This window comes from Dipodomys merriami, unplaced genomic scaffold (genome assembly GCF_024711535.1).
Source record: "Dipodomys merriami isolate MVZ:Mamm:240054 unplaced genomic scaffold, mDipMer1.0.p SCAF_24, whole genome shotgun sequence".
Classification (NCBI taxonomy): Eukaryota; Metazoa; Chordata; class Mammalia; order Rodentia; family Heteromyidae; genus Dipodomys; species Dipodomys merriami.
Window position 1 is genome coordinate 19,610,151 of NW_027203826.1, and position 23,776 is coordinate 19,633,926.

General features: G+C 35.4%; 1 protein-coding gene across 2 annotated transcripts in view; it reads left to right on the forward strand.

The window, feature by feature from the left end:
• Window positions 1–23,776, forward strand: part of Acbd6 (acyl-CoA binding domain containing 6) — a 145,047-nt gene that overhangs the window by 57,309 nt on the left and 63,962 nt on the right. For both annotated transcript variants that reach the window (XM_070034116.1, XM_070034115.1), the window contains exon 5: window positions 13,233–13,338. In XM_070034116.1, coding sequence (XP_069890217.1) covers window positions 13,233–13,338 — 106 coding nt within the window. The remainder of the gene's footprint in view (window positions 1–13,232; window positions 13,339–23,776) is intronic.

Sequence of the window (23,776 nt, forward strand, 5' to 3'; positions counted from 1 at the left end):
TATTGTATATCATTTATAAAAATCAAGTGATATAAATTCTTATTTATTCAAAGCTTTATAGTATTAGATAGTAACTTATTTTGAACAAATCTGTTTAAAGGCTAAGGAACTTCACACATTTGTGTAAAACATTTATGTTTTAAAAATAGAATATTTGGATTTTTATGTTTTTAGCAGCTAAGTCATTCTGTGACACCAATGCCCCAAAGATACCACTGCCCTTAGAACTTCCCTTATCTGTTTGGCTAATGGTACTATAATCTTTTCCTATTTCACTGTTGCCCTGATCAACATTGTTGTTAACATTTTGGTGATAGGTGATAAATTGGATGACATACGTCTTGTTACATTCTGGTTATTCTTTAAGGACTACAGAAGTATGTATAGGCAAGTGGGCAACTCCCCCTTGAGGACTTGACTGCTCAGAATGAACTTGAGTTATGGATTTATTCAGCCTGTAAAACCTCAGCTGGCATAAATAATTGAGAAAGCAAAGGTTTGTCTGTGGTGCATACCTCAGGGACTCATGCTCCTTTCCTTCTCTGTACCTCCCTTTCTTATGAAAATGATCCCAGTTGCACTTCTAGATAATAACACACCAAGCAATTAAAAGCCATGGGTGGCTGGAGAGAGGAGAAAAGGTTTAGTTAATGAGCTTTTCCTCTTCCAGTGCCCAGGAGAGCCTCTGGAATGACAAGGCGATTAAAGCTAAGAGATAATTATAGATTATGTGAAAATAGGTCCCTTGGGACAAGCAGGTCTTGACATAAACAGTAAGTGTTGTAAGAGTCTCCTGGCTCTCATATTCACCCTTTTCTAATGTGCTTCATTTAGCTCCTCTGTGCTCAGTATCATGATGCCACCAACCAAGCATATAAGCAAATCACCTGTTTGTAGATCAACAATTCTTTCTGAACCGAAGATAATTCATCAACTGTAGCTATACTTGCACTTCTCTCTTATTCCCTTTTTCTTCTTCCTTTTCCATTTCCCACTTTATTTTATTTTGTTTTTATTTCATTTTTTGGTGCTGGTCCTGGGGCTTGGAATCAAGGCCTGGGTGCTGTCTTTGAGCTTTTGTGGGCTAGTGCTCTGCCACTTGAGCCACAGTTCCGTGTGTGTGTGTGTGTGTGTGTGTGTGTGTGTGTGTGTGTGTGTGTGTGTGTGTGTGTGTGTGTGTGTGTGTGTGTGTGTGTGTGTGCGTGCGTGCGTGCGTGCGTGCGTGTGTGTATTTATTTGGAGATAAGAGTCTCAGACTTTTCCTGCCAGGGCTGGCTTTCAACTGCAATCCTCAGATCTCAGCCTCCTGAGTAGCTAGGATTACAGAGATGAGCCACTAGTAGGTACCTGGCCTCATTTTATTCTTTTTTTTTTTTTAATCTCTTCTAATCTTTTCTTCTCTCCTATATCTTTGTCTGGTTATATCTGTGAAATGCTGGTGATTTACAAAATTTGATATGTGCATGTATGTGCACATTTGATAAATGTAGATATGAGGATATCTAGTATAATAATTAGATATATATCACATGATTGATTACTCTTAATTACTATGCATACTGGCTTCTAAAATGTTTGTATAATCATTGCAGTTTCCAGTTAATAAAATTGAATTTGATGGTTGCTTTATATTACACTGAGTATCTTCAGTTTAAAATTTTAAATTAAAGAGTAGGTAACAGTGTTTAAAAAGAAACTGTAATCCCACTGTTCATCACCTTTACAATAAAGATATAAAAAAATTTTAAATTAAGTCCTTTTTCCATTTAGTGTCCCTAAAAGTATGCTCTCTGGTAAAATTAGAGTCTGGTCTTTCATTTATCACTATACTGATGATTATGTTTCCTTTTGATTAATTGTTTTATTGATTTTAGACCTACCTTAATGTTGAGAATGTAATTTACCTCTGTAGAGAAACCCTTTAGCAAAGAAGATCTGTAGGATTTTCCTGGTGTAGCTACTGATTTTCCAGGGGACTGATTAGAATCGAACTACATTTTATCTTAAAGCCTTTAAAGTATTAGAAAATTTCAACCGAATTTAAAGTTAAGCACATTTGAAGAGTTAAAAATGAATTTTCAGCAATCACTTCGTTTGGGGGACGGGTCCAATTTTCATTTAGATTTGTACCATGCAACTAAGTAAGCATTGCTACTGATCCAACAAATACTCATGGGTTATTTTGCTTTATGTAGATCTTTTTTTCTTTTCTTTTCTTTTCTTTCTTTTTTTTTTTTTTGTAGAGTGAACCCCTACCTCCTTCTAGAAGTTTTACTGTTTCTTATAGACTTGTCATTTAATCCTCCCAAACTGTACACTTCCCTTAACACTCCTCTTCTGGCCAAATTTTGTCTTCCAGGAGAGAACTAGTCCATGGGTCCAGTCTCTTAGCATGCAGTCTGAAGTTCCTTTTCTTTACTAACCAGTGTTTTCATAAACTCATGGTTAATTAACTTTTCCAATATAATTAATTACCTTTAATTAGCACAGAATTTCCAAATCTTGTTTTGGTCACTGAGCATTTCAAGACTTTTTAGGAATAATGCATCACGTCTGTGTACCCTTAATAATAACAAAATTATACTTAAACAAAATAATGCATGAAGTACCCAAGCACTTTGTAAGTGCTTTGATCTGAATGCCAGATTTCCTCAACATAGCTACTATCAAGTGTTCTCCTCTTCCAGATCTTGGCTGCTTGGTCTTAGAACAAGACGTTTCAGAAAGGAAAGGAAGTACTGTTTATAAAAATTTTTCCCAAGGATAATGGTATAAACTCATTTATAGTCTTTAGTAAGATGAAGACTCAAAAAAAATGTTACAAAGCAAAATTAACATCCAAGATTTTAATTACATGTCCATTAGAACTGGGTATTTTTAATATGTTAAATGTGGCAGTTGTGACTGTTTAATATTTATTTATATTAGGAGTAGACTTTACCAATTTTGCTCTTGCCAGATAAGCCCTAAACTAAGCTCACCAAAAACTTTTGGAAAATGCAGTCAAGACTTTAATGTATATCTTACAAAATGAGGGGAGGGTTCAGTAGGGAGAGATGAGTGAGAATGTTCAAAGGGGTGACATTAATGAGATATATTGTATTCATAAACTGCTTTATTAAATGGAAGCTCTTTGTATAATTATTAAAAGATAAAAAGCAATAACAAAAAAGAATAGGCCTCTGTCAGAGAAACGGCTATAAGTAAAATTAAATATACTTAAATATTTCTTGCTCTTCGTAAATGTTCTTCTGGTTTTGTTTGTTGTTTGACCTGCTAAGGCAAATAAGAGCCAAGGAGCGCCTCAGGGATATATAGGAAACATTATTTTCTCTTCCAGTTAGTACTCATTCCATTTGTTTAAGGAATAGTCATGAGTTTTTTAGTCTCCTACCCCTGCTTTCCTAGCAGGAGCTGCTTTTTCTTTTCTTTCTATTTTTCCCTACTTTATCCTGTTAGAGTAAAATAATCCTTTTGTAAATCAAACAAAAGGTGGGGTAATTATTCCAGGAGTGGTGGCTCATGTCTATTACCTCAGTTACTTGTGAGTCAGGGATCAGGAAAGTTGTGCTTCAAGGTCAGCCCAGGCAAAAATTAGACTCCATCTCTACTAGAAACCAGGCATGGTGAATCACAGTGATCCCAGTTACATGGGATATATATGTAAGAGTAACACAATCCAGGACCTAGCCTGGACAGAAACTCAGGGTCTATCTGGAAAATACTTAAAGCAAAAAAAAACAAAACAAAACTTTCCTAATCTTGGAGAATATTTAATGTTTGTTCTCCAAATAATTTATTTCTTACTTTGCTAAAATCTCCGTCATTTGTTGTCTTAATTATCCACCTGATTTTACTCCCCAACAATGACTCATTATTCATAGTTCTGTGAACACCTTACTTTGTTTATCCATTCTTTGTTTTTCTGAATCCTTCAGTAATCCATTGTGGTTGTCACCTTATCTTTTCTCCTCTAAGTACCAAGCTTTGAACTCAGAGCTTTGCTTGACTTTCTCCTTCACATTGGTAGGCAAGATTATTGGTGCCCTACCACTTGAGCCATGCCTCCAGTCCAATGCTTTGCTACTTAATTGAAGATGGAATCTCACAGACTTCTCTGTCCCCCCTAGCCTCAAACTATGATCCTCAAGATTAGACTCCTGAGTATCTGTGATTACAGATGTGAGCCACTGACACAGCTCATTTTCTTTTCTTTCTTTCTTTTTTTTTTTTTTCTTTCATTTCTGGGTCTTGAACTCAGGGTCTGGGCACTGTCCCTGAGCTTCTTTTTTTTTTTTTTTTTTTTTTTTTTTATTGTAACGATACTATGCAGAAGGTTACAGTTACATGAGCTAGGTAATGAGTACACTTGCTATTGAGCATTGTTACCCCCTCCATTGTTTTCCTCCTACCATCCCTTCCCTCCCTACTTTCCCCGAGGTTCTTTTTTTTTTTTTTATTGTGATTAAGTGATTACATAATTTCCCGAATTTCACAGTATTGTGGAATAATGATGCTCATTTAAAGTCACAAGTTCATTCTAACTTTCCTGGAGCAAATTATCTATCACAGTATATAACATATAACGGTGTACACATGTTATACACCATACATGTGATCAGCAGCATGGGGATATTTAGTAGTGGTTCAACCAGATGAGTGGAAGTTCTTTGTTTCTTAAGTCCTGTTAGTTTTGTCGTATCACCTAACATTTTTGGATTTAGCATCCACTTATCAGGGAGACCATGTACCGTTTGTCTCTTTGCTCTTGGCTTACCTCGCTCAACATGATTCCTTCTAGCTCCATCCATTTCCCTGCAAATGCCATTATTTTGTCATTTCTAATGGCTGCATAATATTCCATTGTGTATAGATACACAATTTTTGGATCCATTCATCTGTGGTGGGGCATCTGGGTTGTTTCCATATCCTAGCTATTGTGAACAGTCCTGAGCTGCTTTTTGCTTAAAGCCATACTCTACCACTTGAGGCACAGCACCACGTCCTGCTTTTTCTGTTTATAAGGTACTGAGGAATAGAACCTAGGGCTTCATGCATGCTAGGCATGTACTCTACCTACCACTAAGCCACATTCCCAGCCCAACGCCACTCATGTTCTAATGCTTCCTTTGATCATCCTTACTGTTGTTTTTCAATTTATTTTAGTTGGCAAACACTAATGTCCTATATTTATAAAGTACAATGGGATATCTTGGTATCTTGGTCTATATATACTATAGAAAAAAAGATTCAGTCAAGCCAGGCACCAGTGGCTCATGCCTGTACTCCTACCTACTCAAGAGGCTTAGATCTGAGGATCACAGTTCAAAAACAACCTGGGCAGGAAAGTCCCTGAGACCAATTAACCACCAGAAAATCGGAAGTGGTGCTGTGGCTCAAAGTGGAAGAGCTCTAGCCTTGAGCTGAAGAGCTTAGGGACAGTGCCCAGGCCCACCCACAACCAACAAGAACAACAAAAAAGAATGAAAGAAAGATTCCAGCAAATTATCACTTCACCAATTTATCCGTTATTGTTATGAGAACTAAAAAATTCTACTTAGCAACTTTATAATGTAAAATAAATGGTTAACAATGATTACTGTGCCGTGCAGTAGATCACTAGAACATACTATAGTATTCCTCAGGTCTAACTAAAACTGTATTCATTGATCAACATCTTCCCTTTACCAAATATCTCTGCTGCTTCTCCCTTCTGCTAGTCTAATAACCACTTTTCTTACTCTGTTTATGTGAAATTATTTACTAGATTCCACAAAAACCTGAGATCATACAGTATTGGTCTTTCTGTGTTGGCTTATTTTCCTTATCCTAATGCCTTCCAGTTCCAACCAAATAATTTTTCCATTTTAAAGCTTTTATAGTATTCCACTGTATTTAGTATATATTATGTTTTTGTTATTTCTTGATGAACACAAGTTGCTTTATGTCTTAGATATTATGAATAATGAGCATAGGATCACAAATATCTCTTTACCATATATTTTAATTTCTTCAAGTATTTACCCAGAAGTGTGATTACTGGACACATGGTAATTCTATATTTTGTCTTTTGAGGAAACACCATAATTTTTCAAATGGCTTTACTAATATAAAAAATTCTTTTTTCCCCCATATCTTCACCAACACTTGTTAGCATAATAATAGCCTGCTTTTAAAAATAATGGCCAGTCTAACAACCCGAGGCCATCTCATTGTAGTTTTCTTTAGATTTCTCTTGTGGTAAGAGATTTTGAACATTTTTTTCCATGTATTTGTTGATCATTTCTTTTTTTGAGTGCCTATTCTGATGCTCTGTTTTGGCTCTTTTCTTTTTTCAGTTCTGGTCTATACCACTCAAATCACATCATTAGCCCCTTTTTGCCTTAGCTATTTCCAAGATGGAGTCACACTTTAGGCCTGTGTGTGAGCCTCCTACTTTTGCTTCATATGTCACTAGGGATACAGGCATGTAGAACCATGCTCAGCCATTGTGCTTTTCCTGTAAATGGGGTAACAGGTGCCTACTACCCAATCTAGCCATGGTTAAGATGGAGTCTCATGAACTTCTATGTTCTGGCTGGCCTCCAACCATGATCTAACAATCTCTTTCCATGTTAGCTAAGATTATAGACTTGAGCTATGGCTCCTTCAGACTTTTTAAATTGGGCTATTTGTTCTTTTGCTGTTGAATAGCTAGAGATCCTTATATACTTTGGATACTGATATATACTTTGTCACATATACGGTTTGTAACTATCCTTGTTTGAGTAGGCCACTTCTTGCTTTTGGTCTCTATTATATGGAATATTAGGTTAGAACAATAGCCTTCAAAACACCTGACAGTTTTACAACACTGTGTTCCTAAGAATTTTATAACACTGTGTTCCCTCTTATATTTAAATAACATTCAAAATTTTTCATTAAATAGTTAAATAATTGTAAATAATTTAACTTCAAGCATTTTGTAACAGCTCAGTTTTTAAACAAACAGATCAATCTTTTAAAAGGTTTCTTAAAAATTCAAGTAATATGTTGATAATTTTTAAAATCATGAACATGTTACCATTCAGAGAAACTGGGTGGCAAAAACGTACAAGTTTAAATATGTTTCTAATCTTGATTTTTACCTTTTGTCTTATATGTAAGTTTATCTGAGGAGAAGGGGAAACACAGAAATGGTGGGACAAAGGGTGAACTAATTAGCAGTAAAACTAGACACTGTGTTAGAAATGAACTGTACAACTTGGAGGTGGGGGGGAGAGAGAGGAAAACTGGAAGAAAATGAAAGGGGGGTGCCACTGTTCAAAAAGAAATGTACTTAATACCTAATTTATGTAACTGTAACCCCTCCGTATGTCACCTTTACAATGAAAATTACTTTCTTAAAAAAGTACACAAGTGAGAGGGTTTTTTTGTTTTATTCAAAATTTTTTTTATTATTATTGGAAAGCTGTGTTCAAAGGGTCTGCAGTTACTTAAGTCAGGTAATGAGTACATTTCGGACAGTGTATGAAATACTGTGTTTGAATTCAGAGCCTTATGCTTGGTAAGAAAAGTATTCCACCATTAGAGTTATACCCCTAGTCCATTTTGCTTTCATTGTTTTTCAAATAGAGTTTTACATTTATGCCCAATCTCACCGGAGCCATAAATATGTCTCTTAAATAAGGTGGATGGAGCTTTGAATAATAATTAATAGAATCTGTACCTCACACATATTTGACAAACACTCTACCAGTGAGCTATGTCCCCAAGACAAATATTGTTTTTTATTAGAATAAGCAGAGTTCAGCATCAAATCTATTTTGTTATTGATGGTTATGTGCTAAATATTAATAAAGTCTTTTGATTGCACTTCGTAGATATATAGTGAGAGAGGTGTATATACCATTTTGAACCAACGGATATTTTTTGAGAATGGGGAATGTGGACAAGGAAAATGGTGATGAAATGTTTACCACAGGAGACTCTTTTGTATGTAAGTTTAGCAAAGAATGTGTTTATTTAGAAGTTATGATGCTAAAATTTTTCGTTTAAAATTAGCCATAGTGGCTGGGAGGGTAGCTCAGTGGTAGAGTGCTTGTCTTGTATGCGTGAGACCCTGGGTTCCATTCTTCAGCACCACATAAGCAGAAAAAGCCGAATGTGTTGCTGTGGCTCAAGTGGTAAAGCGCTAGCCTTGAGCTGAAGAGCTCAAAGACAGCACCCAGGCCCAGAGTTCAGGCCCCACAACCGACCAAAAAAATTAAAAATAAAGTTATCCATACTTGCATATCCATTTAAAGGTCTTTGTGTATACCAGAGTCCTTCTATTGAGCAAATAATTGTATTTGCTTAATCTTTATCGATATTGACTTTGTCTCTCTGGGTTTTAATTTGGTCGGCAAATACTTATCCATTGTCTGTTTAATGAAATATAGTGTTTTACATCAATTTTAGTTGTTTGATAATTATATGAATTGAATTTAAACCTTTTGTTAAATGTACCTGTTACCAAGATTTCTGAACTAGTCAGGTACAAGTAATAGTTAAATGAACTTTATGTGGTTTTCCAAGAAACATAATGAAATATTCTTTTAATAGGAAAATATGGTCTATATAGAAAATGGCTTAAATAGCATTTTTAGAAATGAGCAGGGCTGTGTTTTCCTATTTTGATTGGATGAAAGAATGCTATGCCAATCTGCCTTCTTTCATTATGATAAAACAAACCTGAACAAACAGCTTAGAAGAGATTTATTTTGGCTCAGAGTTGCAGAGGTTTCAGTTGATGGTCAGCTTGTTCCATTGCTGTGGGCCTGTGGTGAAGTAGAACGTCACATCTGCAGGAGTATGTGGCAGAGAAAGCTACTCACTTCTTGGTAGCCAGGAAGCAGAGACAACAAGAAGAGAAGGGTTGAGACAATATTGCTCCAGTGATGTAGTTACTCCATCTAGGTCCCATAGCTGAATAACCTATTCAACTTGAATTTGCACTCAACAGTGGTTAATCCAATAACCTTTCAGTCCTACTGCTAGTTGGGAACCAAGACTTCAGCATATGAACCTTTGGGGACAAATATTTCATAACATTCTGCTCTGCCCTTCCCCAAAGTCTTATGTTATTCTGATAATGCAAAATGCATTTATTGCCAAGAGTCCCCAAAATCTTAGCAATTCTAGTATATCTTAAATATCCAAGTTGAAAGCGTCCTCTTCTACTCAAAGCAAACAGCTGCAAAACCCTACAAAATTTTTTTTTAAAACAAAACAAGCAGTAGAGCTAAACATTCCCATTCCAAAAGAGAGGAATAAAATACCAAGAAAAGATCAGATCAAAGCAAGACTGAAATCCAGAAGGGAAAACAGTAAATCCTAGGGTTCCAGGTCTGGTGTCAGAAGCACATGTGACAGGGTGTGAGCTCCAGTAGATCTGGGCAGGCCCACCTCTATGGCCTTGTTGGCGTTAGCAGACATGGCCACTTTCTTGGATTGGATCATTGTGTATGGCTTTCCTTGCAGACATTCCACACATCTCTTAATCCCCTGGTATCTCTACTGAAGCTTTTGCTTCACTTTCATAGCTTCTCACATCACCTTCTCTGATCTTGCCACCCATTGCCTGGGTTTACGGGCATTCCTTTGAATCTGGGTTGGAAGTATCCGTGATCCTATAATGGTTGCATGCCAATGTTAGCACCATATGGCTGATGCCTAGTTCTCCTACCAGCAAGAATAGAGCTGGGACCCCTTGGTCATGGCTGTAGCAGTCTTTGAATGCCTGCATGGCTGACCACAGGACAGGATTAGTAGGGAGATAATTAACTAGGTAGTCCTGTGTAAGCAGGAACTCTCCTCAAATGAAAGGCTTATTACAGTTTACATCTTAGAGTCTGCAGTAGGTAAAATCTGGCTAATTACTGAGATATCCTCAAGACACCTTTCCTATTATCCTGGTACAAAATGTGTGTGTGTGTTTGTGTGTGTGTGTGTGTGTGTGTGTACGTGCGTGGCCAAAGCTCAGGGCCTCAAACTTGCTGGGCAAGCATTCTACCACTTGAACAATGCCCCCGTGTGTGTGTGTGTGTGTGTGTGTGTGTGTGTGTGTGTGTGTGTGTGTGTGTGTGTGTGTGTGTGTGTGTGTGTGTGTGTGTGTGTGTGTGTGTGTGTGTGTGTGTGTGTGTGTGTACGTGCGTGGCCAAAGCTCAGGGCCTCAAACTTGCTGGCTAAGCATTCTACCACTTGAACAATGCCCCCATGTCTTTTTTGCTCTTTGTTTTTCAAAGAGAGTTTTGTGTTTTGTGCAGTCTAGCCTTACTGTGATCATCCTGTTTCTACTCAATTGTGAGACTGGCTATGTCTCACCATGCCTGTTTCTTTTTTGTTTGGTTGTTTTTTTTTAAAAATATATTTTGTTTTGGGGATTTTGTTGTTGTTTTGGGGTTTAATTTTGTTTTTTGAGACAAAATCTTGCTATGTAGCCCAGTTTGGCCTGAAACTCACCATAAGCCTCAATAACATCACTATATACCTGCTTCGCTTCCCTTCCCTTCTCTTCTCTTCGATTTTTGTGTGTACATATGTGTGTGCACACGTGTGCACATGTGCACTGGTCCAGGGATTAAATTCAGGACGTGAGTGCTGTCCCATGAGCTTTTGTGCTCAAGGTTAGCATTTCTACCACTTGAGTTACAGCTCCAATTCCAGCTTTTTGTGATTATTTGGAGATAGAGTCTCATGGACTTTCCTGCCTGGGCTCCTTTTGAAACACAATCCTCAGGTATCAGCCTTGTGAGTATCTAGGACTACAGGCATGAGTCGCCAGCACCCAGCTGTGTTTTTTTTTTTAATTATTACTATATTTAAGTAGTCTACAAAGGAGTTGTCATTTAACAGAGCAGTTTATGAACACAGTACATCTTGATCAGTGTTACCCCTTTCAACATTCTCTCTTCAGCAGCCACACCTTCCTTGAAACCAGCTTTACACATGCCCTTTTCTAGCCAAACTAATTTTCAAATTTTTCAACTGTGTTCTTCCTAATCCCCATTATTTTCAAGTTCAAAACAATTGGTGTGTAGTGTTTTTTGTTATGACCTAAAACAACCATGGTCCTTTCTTTCTTAATTACCTGTTAATGAAAATTGATCCCTATTATTCCCACACTCAAAATTTAAATGTACTCTTTAACAGAAAGTGTTTTGATGGTGGCTAACGTAGTATTAAATGGAGCCTTGATTTCAAAAGAAAAACTTGCCCTTTCCTGGATTTTGGCTTCAGTCTTTCATATATCCTTTACAGAGTGACTGACTAGGAAACACAATTTCACATCTGCAAACCAGGATATCTTCAAATTAAAAGTGATTTCTTCCTTACCCCAACTTCAACTTCTAGCAGACTATTTTCTCTTCTGTTCTTTTACGGTCCTTTTTGAAAGATCAAGTCTTGCCTTATGTTAATGACATATAAATTTTATTATACCAAAATGATGTTTATGTATTGATGGCATTCTTTCTTTGCCTTATGTCTGTTATTAGAAGAATCTTGCACAATGTCTTGTATGTAGCAGGTGCTCAAAAAAAACTACAGAATACTTAAAGCTCAGATGATTGATGAAAATAACTTTTTATACCACACCTGTTGTTTAGTTGGTTTTTTACAGTAAACTCCTGTGGGCGGTGGTTTTTGCTTTTGTGTTTTGGTGAATGGTTGCTGTCACCTTCCAGTTTAGCTGGGCACTGGTAATCCTAACTACTCAGGAGGCTGAGATCTGAGAATCATGGTTTGATGCACCACAATCTGCCTAGGAAGAAAAATCCCCAAGACTCCAATTAACCAGCAAAAAAGCCAGAAATGGTGTGGCTCAAGTGGTAGAGTGACACCCTTGAGTGAAAAAGCTAAGCGAGAGCTCCAGGCCCTAAACTCATCAGGGGCTCAGTATGGCACCCCCCCAAATACATACGTATGTATGCACATATATATGTATATATACATGTGTGTATAAACATATGCATACATAAAACTATACATATACATAAATATATAAGTGTGTGTGTCTCTGTGTATATAGTTTAAAGTGTTTATAGTGGCTCAAGCCTATATAATAATCCTGACTACTTGGGAGGACAGAGATCAAGGATCCTGATTTCAGGTTAGCACTATCATAAAAGTTTACAATTAGTGATTGGGTACAGTGACACGTCTGTCATCCCAACAACACAGGAAAGCGTAAGTAGGAATATCAAATTTCAAAGCAGCCTGAGATAAAGCCAGATCCTTTCTCAAATATAGCCAGAGCAAAAAGGTGCTGGAGTTGTGGCTTAGTGGTAAAATACTTACCTAGCAAGTGCGCAAAGCCCTGAGATCCCTAGTGCTGCCAAAATACAATAAAATAATACTACTTTAATTTTTTGAACTCAGAATACATTCTGTACTTATTCATATGATTTAGTCTACATCACTGAAATAAACTGCCTTTATTATAATATTCCAAAATATTAATTTTTTTGGAGTCACTGATCCTTTTGAAAATCTTGTTGAAGATATTTTTGCCTCCTGCCCAAAACCCAGGAAAAGTCCCCATTCATCAGAAAGGTAATTCTGAATGCTATTTTAGACAGTTCATAAACTTCATGTTAAGAGCATTTGTATTTAATGTTTCCTTGCCTATAGAGTGAAGTTGAATTAAAGATTAAGTAAATGGGCACATGCAGTGTACTTCAGATAGTGCTGGATACATAGTATACTTTCCATGATTTGTTCCCAGTCCTTAATTCTACTGCCTCATAAAATATTTCTGAATCATACCTTCTTTAATCTTTCCTTTAAGAAAGTTACTTTATATATAAAGATATTTTTTAAGTTGAGTAACCGTTTATTCTGTTAGCCTGTTATACAAGTTGAAAAACCTGATGGGAAGTATGTACTAATGTATATAAAAGTAATTGGAGGAAAGGTATAGGAAAACCTGCATTATTGATTGGGTATACTAGTGTAACTTATTAAAGCAGAGACGGTTTTCGTCTGTTTATAATGTAGCTACCTAAAATTGGATAATGGGTATAATCTACTACAAATCTATAATTATAGTTGCTAAGAACTTTAGTCTTATTGGATGTTGGACATAAATCTAGTACAAATCTATTCTTCATGTAAATTTTTAAAAATCAGATCCTATTATTTTAGCAGCAAATAGGTTTTGTTAAAAATTTGTTTATCTTGTGAAACTAACACTTTGTTTTTACTCTAATTAGGGAAGAAGACAAAAACATATTTGATTACTGCAGGGAAAACAACATTGACCATATAACCAAAGCCATCAAATCGAAAAATGTGGAAGTGAATATGAGAGATGAAGAGGTACGAAATCATGCTCTATTTTTTTTGCCAATCGTGGGGCCTGAACTCTGGGTCTGGTTGCTGTCCCTCAGCTCTTCAGCTCAAGGCTAGTGCTCTACCACTTGAGCCACGGCGCCACTTCCGGCATTTTCTGCTTATGTAGTGCTGAGGAATGGAACCCAGGGCCTCATGCATACAAGGCAAGCACTCTACCACTGAGCCACCTTTCCAGCCCTTCATACTCTATTATATTGATTTCTGATAAATGTTACATCCTTTTAGGTTTTAAAAATACATTAGTTTCTCTTACCTTGTGGTTTGTTGTTCTGCATTAATCACTTTTTCTAAATGGTAGACCTCTGAACTATACCCCCAAATACAATATGATTAAGAGTATATTAGAATATCTGTATGAGATAATGTCACCCATTGAAGGTACATCTGTATCCAACTCATTTCTACCTATGCTGTAAAATTAGCAGCTAAAACTTGACCACAATCAAATACTTCATTTTAATTTGGGGGGAGAGTACTAGAATTTGAACGTAGGGCCTCATGATTACTAGGCAGGTCCTCTTCCACTGATTCATACCTCCAGTGTTTTTTTACTGATTGTTTTTTGTTCCTGCACTCAAATCCACTGAGTCTTCCCTGCAATATGTGAGATGACAGGCATCTACCATCACACCAAGCTTCTTAAGTAATATATATCTCTTCCTATCTTAGGAAGATTTGCTTATTTCTAGATCACATATCCTTGTCTTGTAGGGTTTATTTCTCTATGAATAAAGTGTCTTTTCTAGTAGCTTTTTTTCTTACTACTTATTTCCTTGTTTGGGAGGGACCATTTCTTCTAATAGCTTTCTGAAAATGGTAAAATGGAAAAATCTTTCTGTCAGAGTTCTTGGTACATACCATATAGTCACTAAATGTTTGATTAATTAATCAATGAGTAAATAGAGTATAGTGTAATGGTAAAGACCTGGAGTACATGAATTCAAGTCCAAGCACAGTTACTTCCTGTGTGACTTCTATCAAGTTAACTCTGTGCCTCAGTTCCTTAGTATGTCAATGGAGATAATAATAGTACCTCAGGACCATTTTGAAGATAAATGAGTTAATATATAAAAACCATACATGAATTGTACATGCATAATAAACTATTGTTAAATTTCAGCTTCTTTGGCTACACTTTTTAAAAAATATTTTATTGTCTTTAAGTAGTTGTATAGAGGAGTTGCCATTTAACAACGCCATTTATGATTATTAATATGAATGAAAGACTTTTCAAGGTCTGGTTTTTCACTAGCAAGTATATTGAGTATACTATGTGATCCCTAATCATATTGATACATCTGACTTTTAAATAACAAAAGCTTTACAAAGCATGTTTTACATTTTTAGAGAGCACTTTTACTTATTACTCTATCGTTTTCACAATAATCCTTTAAAGTAGATAGTATTTTCATTTCATAGTTGAGGACATATATAAGTGAGTTTCTTCCAATTAGAAGTCAGGTCTGGTAGAGAATTTTTGCCAATAGATTTAAGAAGGGAAAAGTACGACCAAAAAAGGAGGGTAAGCAATTTTCATATGCTTGTATTATTCTCTCATTTACAATTTTTCTCTCATAAAATGATCCTAAAAGTCAAATCACATGCAGCCTCTACACAGGTTCCTCTGAGGTAGTAGTAAGGATGTAATAAGTATCTAGAACACAAGTAGCTTACAGTAAATATCACCATTTTTTTATAGAAATAAAAGGAGCACTTACAAAATTTATTGTTTCTAGCATTAAGTACTTTGATGTAGTACTGCTTCCCAGCCCTTCCACTTTGTTGCCCATGCAGCTACTTTTACCCACAGCCTGCCAGAACATTGTGTTTCCATGAACAGATGAAGTACTTACACATTCATAGACTGAGACACCAAGAATTCAGTTGGGTTCTCTTTTTGCTCCAAGCAGATTTCTGCCCTCTCAGCCATGACAACTTGGGCTAGGCTTTGAATACTGATGGCAAGCCCTTTTATTATTAATCAGGAATTTGTATGAATTAATTTAAGAACATAAGGGAAATAGAAGCTTAAAATTAGAATCAAACTTTACATTCTAAATAAAATAAATGATACTGTTCCATGACATTTAAAGCTCTAACAAATAAAAATTAATGTCTTGATGATAGACTAAAAATATATAACCTCAAAATTAAGTTTCTCATTAAATACTTTTAGTTTTTTATGAGTAAAATGACATTTCCTTTTATAAGTTAGGTAGCAGTTTTAGTTTTGAAAAGACATTCAGTTCTTTGTATTTATCTGGTACTCAAACTTGAGACATTCCATACTGATTATATACAGTTTCTTGAGATAATATGTTTTTATTTAATGTGTTCTCCAGAAAATGCAGTTTTACTTCGCTCTTATGTAACTAAAACTTATATTACTTGCACATAAAATTTGCTATGAGCACATAAATTAATTCCAATCAGAAAATGATCAGAATGCATAATACACAATAATCTTTATACTAAATTATAAATTTATAATTCAGAAATGATCTTACATGAAATACAGATATTTAGATCTAATAATGTTTATAACATGAAAAATAATGAAAATGCCGTTAAATAACATTTATTATCTAATAAATAGCACACTTACAACACATAAATATATTTGTTATGTACATGTTTTATTCATTGAAGTTGTGTTTGCTGATAATAAAGTAGTCTGTAATTCTTCTCATTTTATTCCAGTACTGGTAATAAACCCAGGGTCTTACTTATATTACATATGTCATCTATCACATTATTTTGCATAAGAGAAAAAAGTTTTTTTTTTTTAATTTTTTTATTTTATTTGAGAACATACTGTACAGAGGGGTTACAATTACATTGGCAGGATAATGCATACATTTCTTACCAAGCATTGCAGCCTCCTCCTTTGTTTACCCTTCACCTCCCTTCCCAGCCTCCCCCCTCCCCCCCACCCATTCATACCCCCCTCCCCCCCCCACCGACATTGTAAAGCTTGCTTTGACATGACATTTTGTAATTCTCCTAGTTGCAACAGGTCCACCTGAATCCTTAAACGACTTGTTTGTCCCCATCTCCTCCACATGTTATACTGACATCAAATAAAGTGAAAGCGGGGGTTACACTGTGGGGGAGGGACATACAAAGCAACAAAGAAATAATCTTATAAATGCGTTAGAAACACATGCATGAAAGAAACGAAAACATTAAAATACATATTTAAGGGTTCGTTTTCCTAACATCACATTATCTGACCTTTTCCGCTTGACTCATACCTATACTAGATATTGCAAATAGGGGAAACCATGGGACCTATGTTTCTTTGGGCCTGGCTTACTTCACTTAATATAATTTTTTCCAAGCCTTTCCATTTCCTAACAAATGGGGAAATGTCATTCTTTCTGATGGAGGCATAGAATTCCATTGTGTATATATACCACATTTTCTTGATCCATTCATCTACTGAGGGGCTTCTGGGTTGGTTCCATATCTTAGCTATGGTAAATAATGCTGCAATAAACATAGTTGTGCTGGTAGCTTTAGTGTGGTCTTGTTTGTATACATTTGGGTAAATGCCCAAAAGTGCGATTGCTGGATCATAGGGGAGATCTATGTGAAGTCTTTTGAGGAACCTCCATACTGCTTTCCAAAGTGGTTGAACAAGTTTACATTCCCACCAACAATGAAGTAAGGTTCCTTTCTGTCCACATCCCCTCCAGCATCTGTTGTTGTTAGAGTTCTTAATTTTTGCTGTAAGAGAAAAAAGTTTTATAGTTACACTTACTATTCAAAAATTTATATATCAGATGATTCAAGGTACATAGCAACATGGTGTTATATGTAAATTACATCTTTTGTTATACTTTTAACCATTTACCTGTGCTTGAAAATTTGAGGTAGAGAATATGAAAAGTAAAGGCAAATATCTTAAAGCATATTTTTTAATGTTGGTTCAGTTTTTTTGTCTTTGAGTTATATAACTATAGCTCTTCACATATGACAAGTATTTGCAGTTTACTCCTCCTAAAAAAGCACATCTTTTTATTTTTCCTTTATTTTTTTTCAGAATTGTGACATGAACTCAGGGCTTTACACTTAGCTAAGCAGGTGTTCTATCACTTGAGTCACTCCCCTATCCCTCTTTGATTTTTTTTTTTTGTTATTTTTCAATAGGAAATTGAGTCTTGAGGATCTGCAAAAATAGACAAATAATAAGAATATTTTAATGCAAATCCCCAACCAAAGTATTAATATACAGTTAATTGGTTTTCCATGAATACACTCCTTTCTTTGAGCTGCTTAATTAGGTTTGTTCATTTCTAAATTTTGTCTTGTTTTGTTTGTGTGAAACCCAGTTCAGGATCTTTTTTACTCACAGCTAGTGCTCTACCACTTGAACCCACAGTATTTGATTTGAGAGTAGAGTCTCAGAGTCTCACAGACTTAACTTCTCTGGCTGCCTTCAAATTGCAATCCTCAGATCTCAGCCTCTTGAATAGCTAGGATTACAGGCATGAGCCACTGTTGCCTAGCTCATTTCTATCTTTTAAAGCAATAATTGTCATTTAACTGTTTTCCATATGTTTATTAATCCAGATATTTTGAAGGAGGTCATCTTCCTCTTGATGTTTTTTCTTGTTTTGTTTTAAATCTCCAGCTCATGTCTGAATATTATTTACATATTTTAGACTTGAACTGTTTGCAAACTCTGGTGAAACTAGCAGTATTAAACTGACAGAGAAGCAAGAGATTTATGAGTCAGGGTCAGTACACAAAGCTAAAATTTATGCCTTTATTGAAGATTTGAGAAAAATGAAGAAAATAAAAAGTCAACTCTAAATATTAAATAACTTTCTACATTAGAAAAGTATGTGATATTTTGTTTGAGTAGGTAGTTAAGACATTAATTTGAAGAAATTTTGCCTATTCACTAATTATTTAGAAATATGTTACAACTGTCTAATTATCCTCACGTGTATTGATGCAGACAAGACCATTTAAAAATCACTGGCCATACTTTACATTGGAAAAAAATAATCTATGGTCATACTTTACATCAGAAACTCATACTTAATACATAAAAAATAGTAGAAATAGTTTAAATTTGACAGCTTTTCATTTTTTAAATTATAGATTTGTAATTTTAATCATTTTACCATTGTAATCATTTTTTGGGGGGGGGTCCGGTCGTGGGGCCTGAACTCTGGGCCTGGGCGCTGTCCCTCAGCTCTTCAGCTCAAGGCTAGCGCACTACCACTTGAGCCACAGCGCCACTTCCTGCTTTTTTCTTTTTGCTTATGTTGTGCTGAGGAATCGAACCCAGGGCCTCAGGCATGCAAGGCAAGTGCTCTACCACTAAGCCACCTTCCCAACCCCTGTAATCATTTTTTTTAATTTTTTTTTATTTTTTTATTTTTTTTTAATTTTTTTATTGTAAAGATGCTATACAGAGGGTTACAGTTACATGAGTGAGGTAATGAGTACACTTCCTCTTGAACATTGTTACCCCCTCCATTGTTTTCCCCCTACCATCCCCTCCCTCCCTCCCTTCCCCAAGGTTCTTTTTTTTTTTTTTTTTTTTTTTGATTGTGATTAAGTGATTACTTAATTTCCGGAAATTCACAGTATTGTGGAATAATGATGCTCATTTAAAGTCACAAGTTCATTCTAACTTTCCTGGAGCAAATTGTCTATCACAGTCTGTAATATATAACGGTGCTCATATGTTATATACCATATATGTGATCAGCAGCATGGGGATATTTAGTAGTGGTTCAACCAGATGAGTGGGAGTTCTTTGTTTCTTAAGTCCTGTTAGTTTTGTCATATCACCTAACATTTTGGATTCATCATCCACTTATCAGGGAGACCATGTACTGTTTGTCTCTTCGTTCTTGGCTTACCTCGCTCAACATGATTCCTTCTAGCTCCATCCATTTCCCTGCAAATGCCATTATTTTGTCATTTCTAATGGCTGCATAATATTCCATTGTGTATAGATACCACAATTTTTGGATCCATTCATCTGTGGTGGGGCATCTAGGTTGTTTCCATATCCTAGCTATTGCGAACAGTGCTGCAATAAACATGGAGGTGCACGTGTCCTGTAATCATTTTTTAAGTATACAATTCTGTGGCAGTTAGGGCTGTTAGGCAACCTTTACCATCATTCATCTTTAGAAGGTTTTTAGCTCCCACAACTATAATTCCATGTATGTTTAACATTACCTTTTTTCCCATTCAACACTCCCTGGTACTTGGTGAATTTGGCTGCTCTACATTCTTTATATAATTGGATTCATATTGTATTTGCTGTTTCTTTTTCTTTTTTCCTGGTTCTGGGGCTTGAACTCAAGGCCTGGGCACTACCACTAAGCTTTTTTTCTCAAGGCTAGCACTGTACCACTTGAGCCATAGCTCCACTTCCAGCTTTTAGATTGTTAATTGGAATAAGTCTCAGACTTTCCTATCCTGGCTGGTTTTGAACCACAATCCTCAGATCTCAGCCTCTTGAGTAGCTAAGATTACAGGCATGAGCCATCAGTACCCAGCTGTATTTGTCTTTTTGACTGACTTATTTCACTTAATGTCTTCAGGGTTAATTACCTACAAGCCAATGTCCTAATTTTCTTCCCTTTCACAATGAATATCCTCTGGTTTATCACATTTTGTTTATTCAAATATCTATTAGTGAGTAGTTGGTTTGGTTTTACATTTTGACTTATAAATAATGATTCTACCAACCTGAATATATATATTTTGGGTTGATTTTCAACAATCGATTGTGAGGAATTTTAAACATACATTTTACATGCTTACTACCTACATTCTGTCACTGACATTTTACTGTTTTTCTGTCCATTTCTGTATCCAATCCATCAATCCATGTTATGGTTGATTGCTTCTAGAGTACATCAGCTGTAAATAAACAACATTATGACAGAACACTTTTTTTCTAGATACTTCAATATGCATATGATTAACTATAATTGAGCATTCTTTTAGTGTTTTATTTAAAATTATATATGTGTTTATGAAATATTCAAATCATAAATCTATCCAATTAATGTTGATAAAGGCATATAACTTTGTAAACACACTCCTGACAATATTTAAAACAGGTCTATAACTCCATAAAGTTACCTCATATTCCTCCCAAGGCAGTTGTTTCTCCTACTTTCAAAAAAAGAAAAACTTCTAAGCCAGGAGCTTAGCATCAGTGGCTCACACCTGTAATCCTAGCTACTCAGGAGACTGAGGTCTAGAAGATACAATTTGAAGCCAGTCTGAGCAGAAAAGTCCACAAGACTTCATCTCCAAACTAACCAGTAAAAATCCAGGCTAGAGGCATGCCTCAAAGTCAAAAGCACTAGCCAAACATGCAGGCAGAGCAAATGAGTAGCCCTGAGTTCAAACCTTGGTACCTGAGGGAGTGAGGAGAGGGAAAGGAACCCTCTGTTGAAATTTTCTTTACCTTAGATTAGTTGTAGATCTTTTTGTAAGTAGATACATAGGTAGATACTGTTCTGTCCAAAGTAAGTTTTGTTCAGCATAATAGTTTTGAGATTCATCTGAGTTGCTATAGCTCAGTACTTCCCTTTTATTGCTAAGTAATGTTCCATTACTTATGAATATTGCCTTATGGATATCCTGATTTTGATTTATCCCAGACTTGCTATTATTATTATTTGTTATTATTATCTAATTTATTCATGATTAGGTAATGTCTCCCTTGCTTATTTCTTCACCCTTATGCCACTAACATTATACTTTAGTAAATGCTTATGGAGAGATTTTTTTTAAGTGGTATGTTAAAAAGTGTTCTCAATTTTCTAAATGCTTTTACCCTAAATGCTTTTCTAAATGCTTTACCCTAGATCTTAGCTAGTGAAAGAAATCATTATTTTGTTAGTTTAATTTCAGCTCTGAGGATTGAACTCAGGACTCTTATGCATGCTAGGCAAGTGCTCTACCACTAATCCATACCTCCAGCCCCTAGCTTTCTTTTTTTAATACTTATAAATAAACTATCCTCAAGAAGCAGTGGCTCCTATGCTCCCTTTTTTAATACTAGTAAATAAATTATCCTCAAGAAGCAGTGGCTATTATTAATACCTTAAGATTAAACTGTCTCGCAATGCTCTTTTCTGAGTTTCACTATGAAGAGTAGAAATAGAAAGTGTCGTGTGGTTTCTGGTTGTGGGTAGGAGAGTTCCCATTGTGGCTTACTATTAGCAGCAGCTGCAAAAAAAACAAAATGCAACCTAGGGATAGGATAGAAAAGACAGACATACAGGTTATGGATAACTGAAGTCGATCTTTATTGCAGTTATAATGGAAACTCAAAGCCAAGCACCGGTGGCTTATGCCTGTAATCCTAGCTACTCAGGAGGCTGAGATCTGAGGATCACAGTTCAGAGCCAGCCCCAGGAGGAAACTCTGTGAGACTCTTATCTCCAATTAACCACCAGAACACCAGAAGTGGTGCTGTGACTCAAGTGGTAGAACACACACCTTGAGCTAAAGAGCTCAGGGACAGAACCCAGGCCCAGAGTTCAAGCCCCACGACTGACAAAAAAATAAAAATAAAGAAAATGGAAACTCAAGTTTTTACTGAGAGAAATTTACGTCACCTATTTTTTATATTTTATTTATTAATTAGACTGGATTATATATCTTTGAAAAAATGGCAAAGTAACAACTATCAGAAATTTAAATGTAACAATTTTGCCATATTTTATTTACTATATTTACGGATCATGTTCTTTATATCTGATCTCAAAATACCGTAAAAACATCAAAACTCACTTTATAATGGAAAGTCTTTTATTGTGATATTGAGGAGAATATCTATGTATTATGGATATCAAAAAAATTAAAATATTAAGAGCCACTCTGTTTTCTTGAAGGCATGAAAGTAATACCACTTAATAGGTTAGTTGCTACTATGCACTTTCAAAGCACTTTAGAGTCATTTGTATGTCTGAGACAGGACACAATTAATATTATTGGTTAATAGATGAGAGCTGCCCTACCCTGTTCTGTATTTTACTGTATTTGAGTTTCAGAATTTATTTTGAGCTCTCCAAGTAGTGCCTTTCATTAGCCTTACACAAGTACATACTATCTCCTGAGTATTTCTGGCATATTTTCCAGAAGAGTTTTAAAAACTAGAAACCAGAATTGTCAATATATTTAACTTGGAAAGTTTGTTTGGCATCATATGACTCACAGAAAAAGATAATATAGACAATTATGTAAAATAGTTCACAGATGAAGAAAATTTTTTAGCAAACATTGCGTTACTAGTTTATATCTAATTCATTGTTTTCTTCTGGAGATTACAGAATCTTACACCTAAAGTTATTTAGTAATTTCATTGTATTGGTCTAGATGTGTTTGCACTTAACTAAGAGAAAGGGAAGAAACCATGGGTGTTTATAATTTTATCAAAGCACCTCTGTATTGCTGCTAATTAGTTAACCAGTCATCATAATTTGAAGAAGTAAAGAGTGTAAACAAGTTCTATACTAGTATAGACTGTGTGCTAGTCATTTAAATACAGAGCAGAGCACCATAAAGGTAAAAATTCCACAGCCCAAATTGTTTTATCTTTATTTACGTGTGTATTTAATCCTATTCTTATTTTTGAACAAAGTACTATCATTAAGTGTTCTTAATGTAGGTATTCTTCAGCACTTCTATCGAAAGTCATTGTCAGAATTTATTCTAATTCAAGGTTAATTAGTGTACCATTAAAATAATGTGTTACAAAAATTAATTACATTGCAGGTCAAAACACCTGTTAAAAAGCATAGTGTAAATGTCTGTGAGCATGTCATCTTTCTTAAAACATTGCTGTAAGTGTGCCACCTTCTGGGAAAATATATCCAAAATGAAAATCACTACTAAGGTCCAGTCATAGGTGTTTCCTCTAAAGTAAATTTTTGGCACCACCTATGACAAATTTAAAATATGAATACCATTAACAGTGAAATGTGTTGCTTATCTGCTTTCCCATCGAAACAGCTAACGATTTATATTTTAGCATTACTTGATTTAACCCTTTTGGGTCAAATCTAAGAAAAACAATCAAGAACCTGGCTGAGAAGTAGACATTATCTGTACATCTTATGGTAAAAGTGTTATCTAGATTAATGTTTTGTTTTCCTACTCACTACTAGGTAATAATCTATGTAAATATATCACACATCATCTTAACTATGTAGTAATACTTGTTAATTGCTTAAGTTAGTAGCACTAAATGTACACTGAAAATTTGAACTAAAAGCATTTTGAAATTTTACTTAGTTTTATTAGTGTAAGAACTATGAAATGGTTACACTGAGCTATAGAATGTTTTATACACTGGTATTCATTCAAAAAGTCTAATTAAAAGGCCCATCTTGAGGATTTTTTAGTT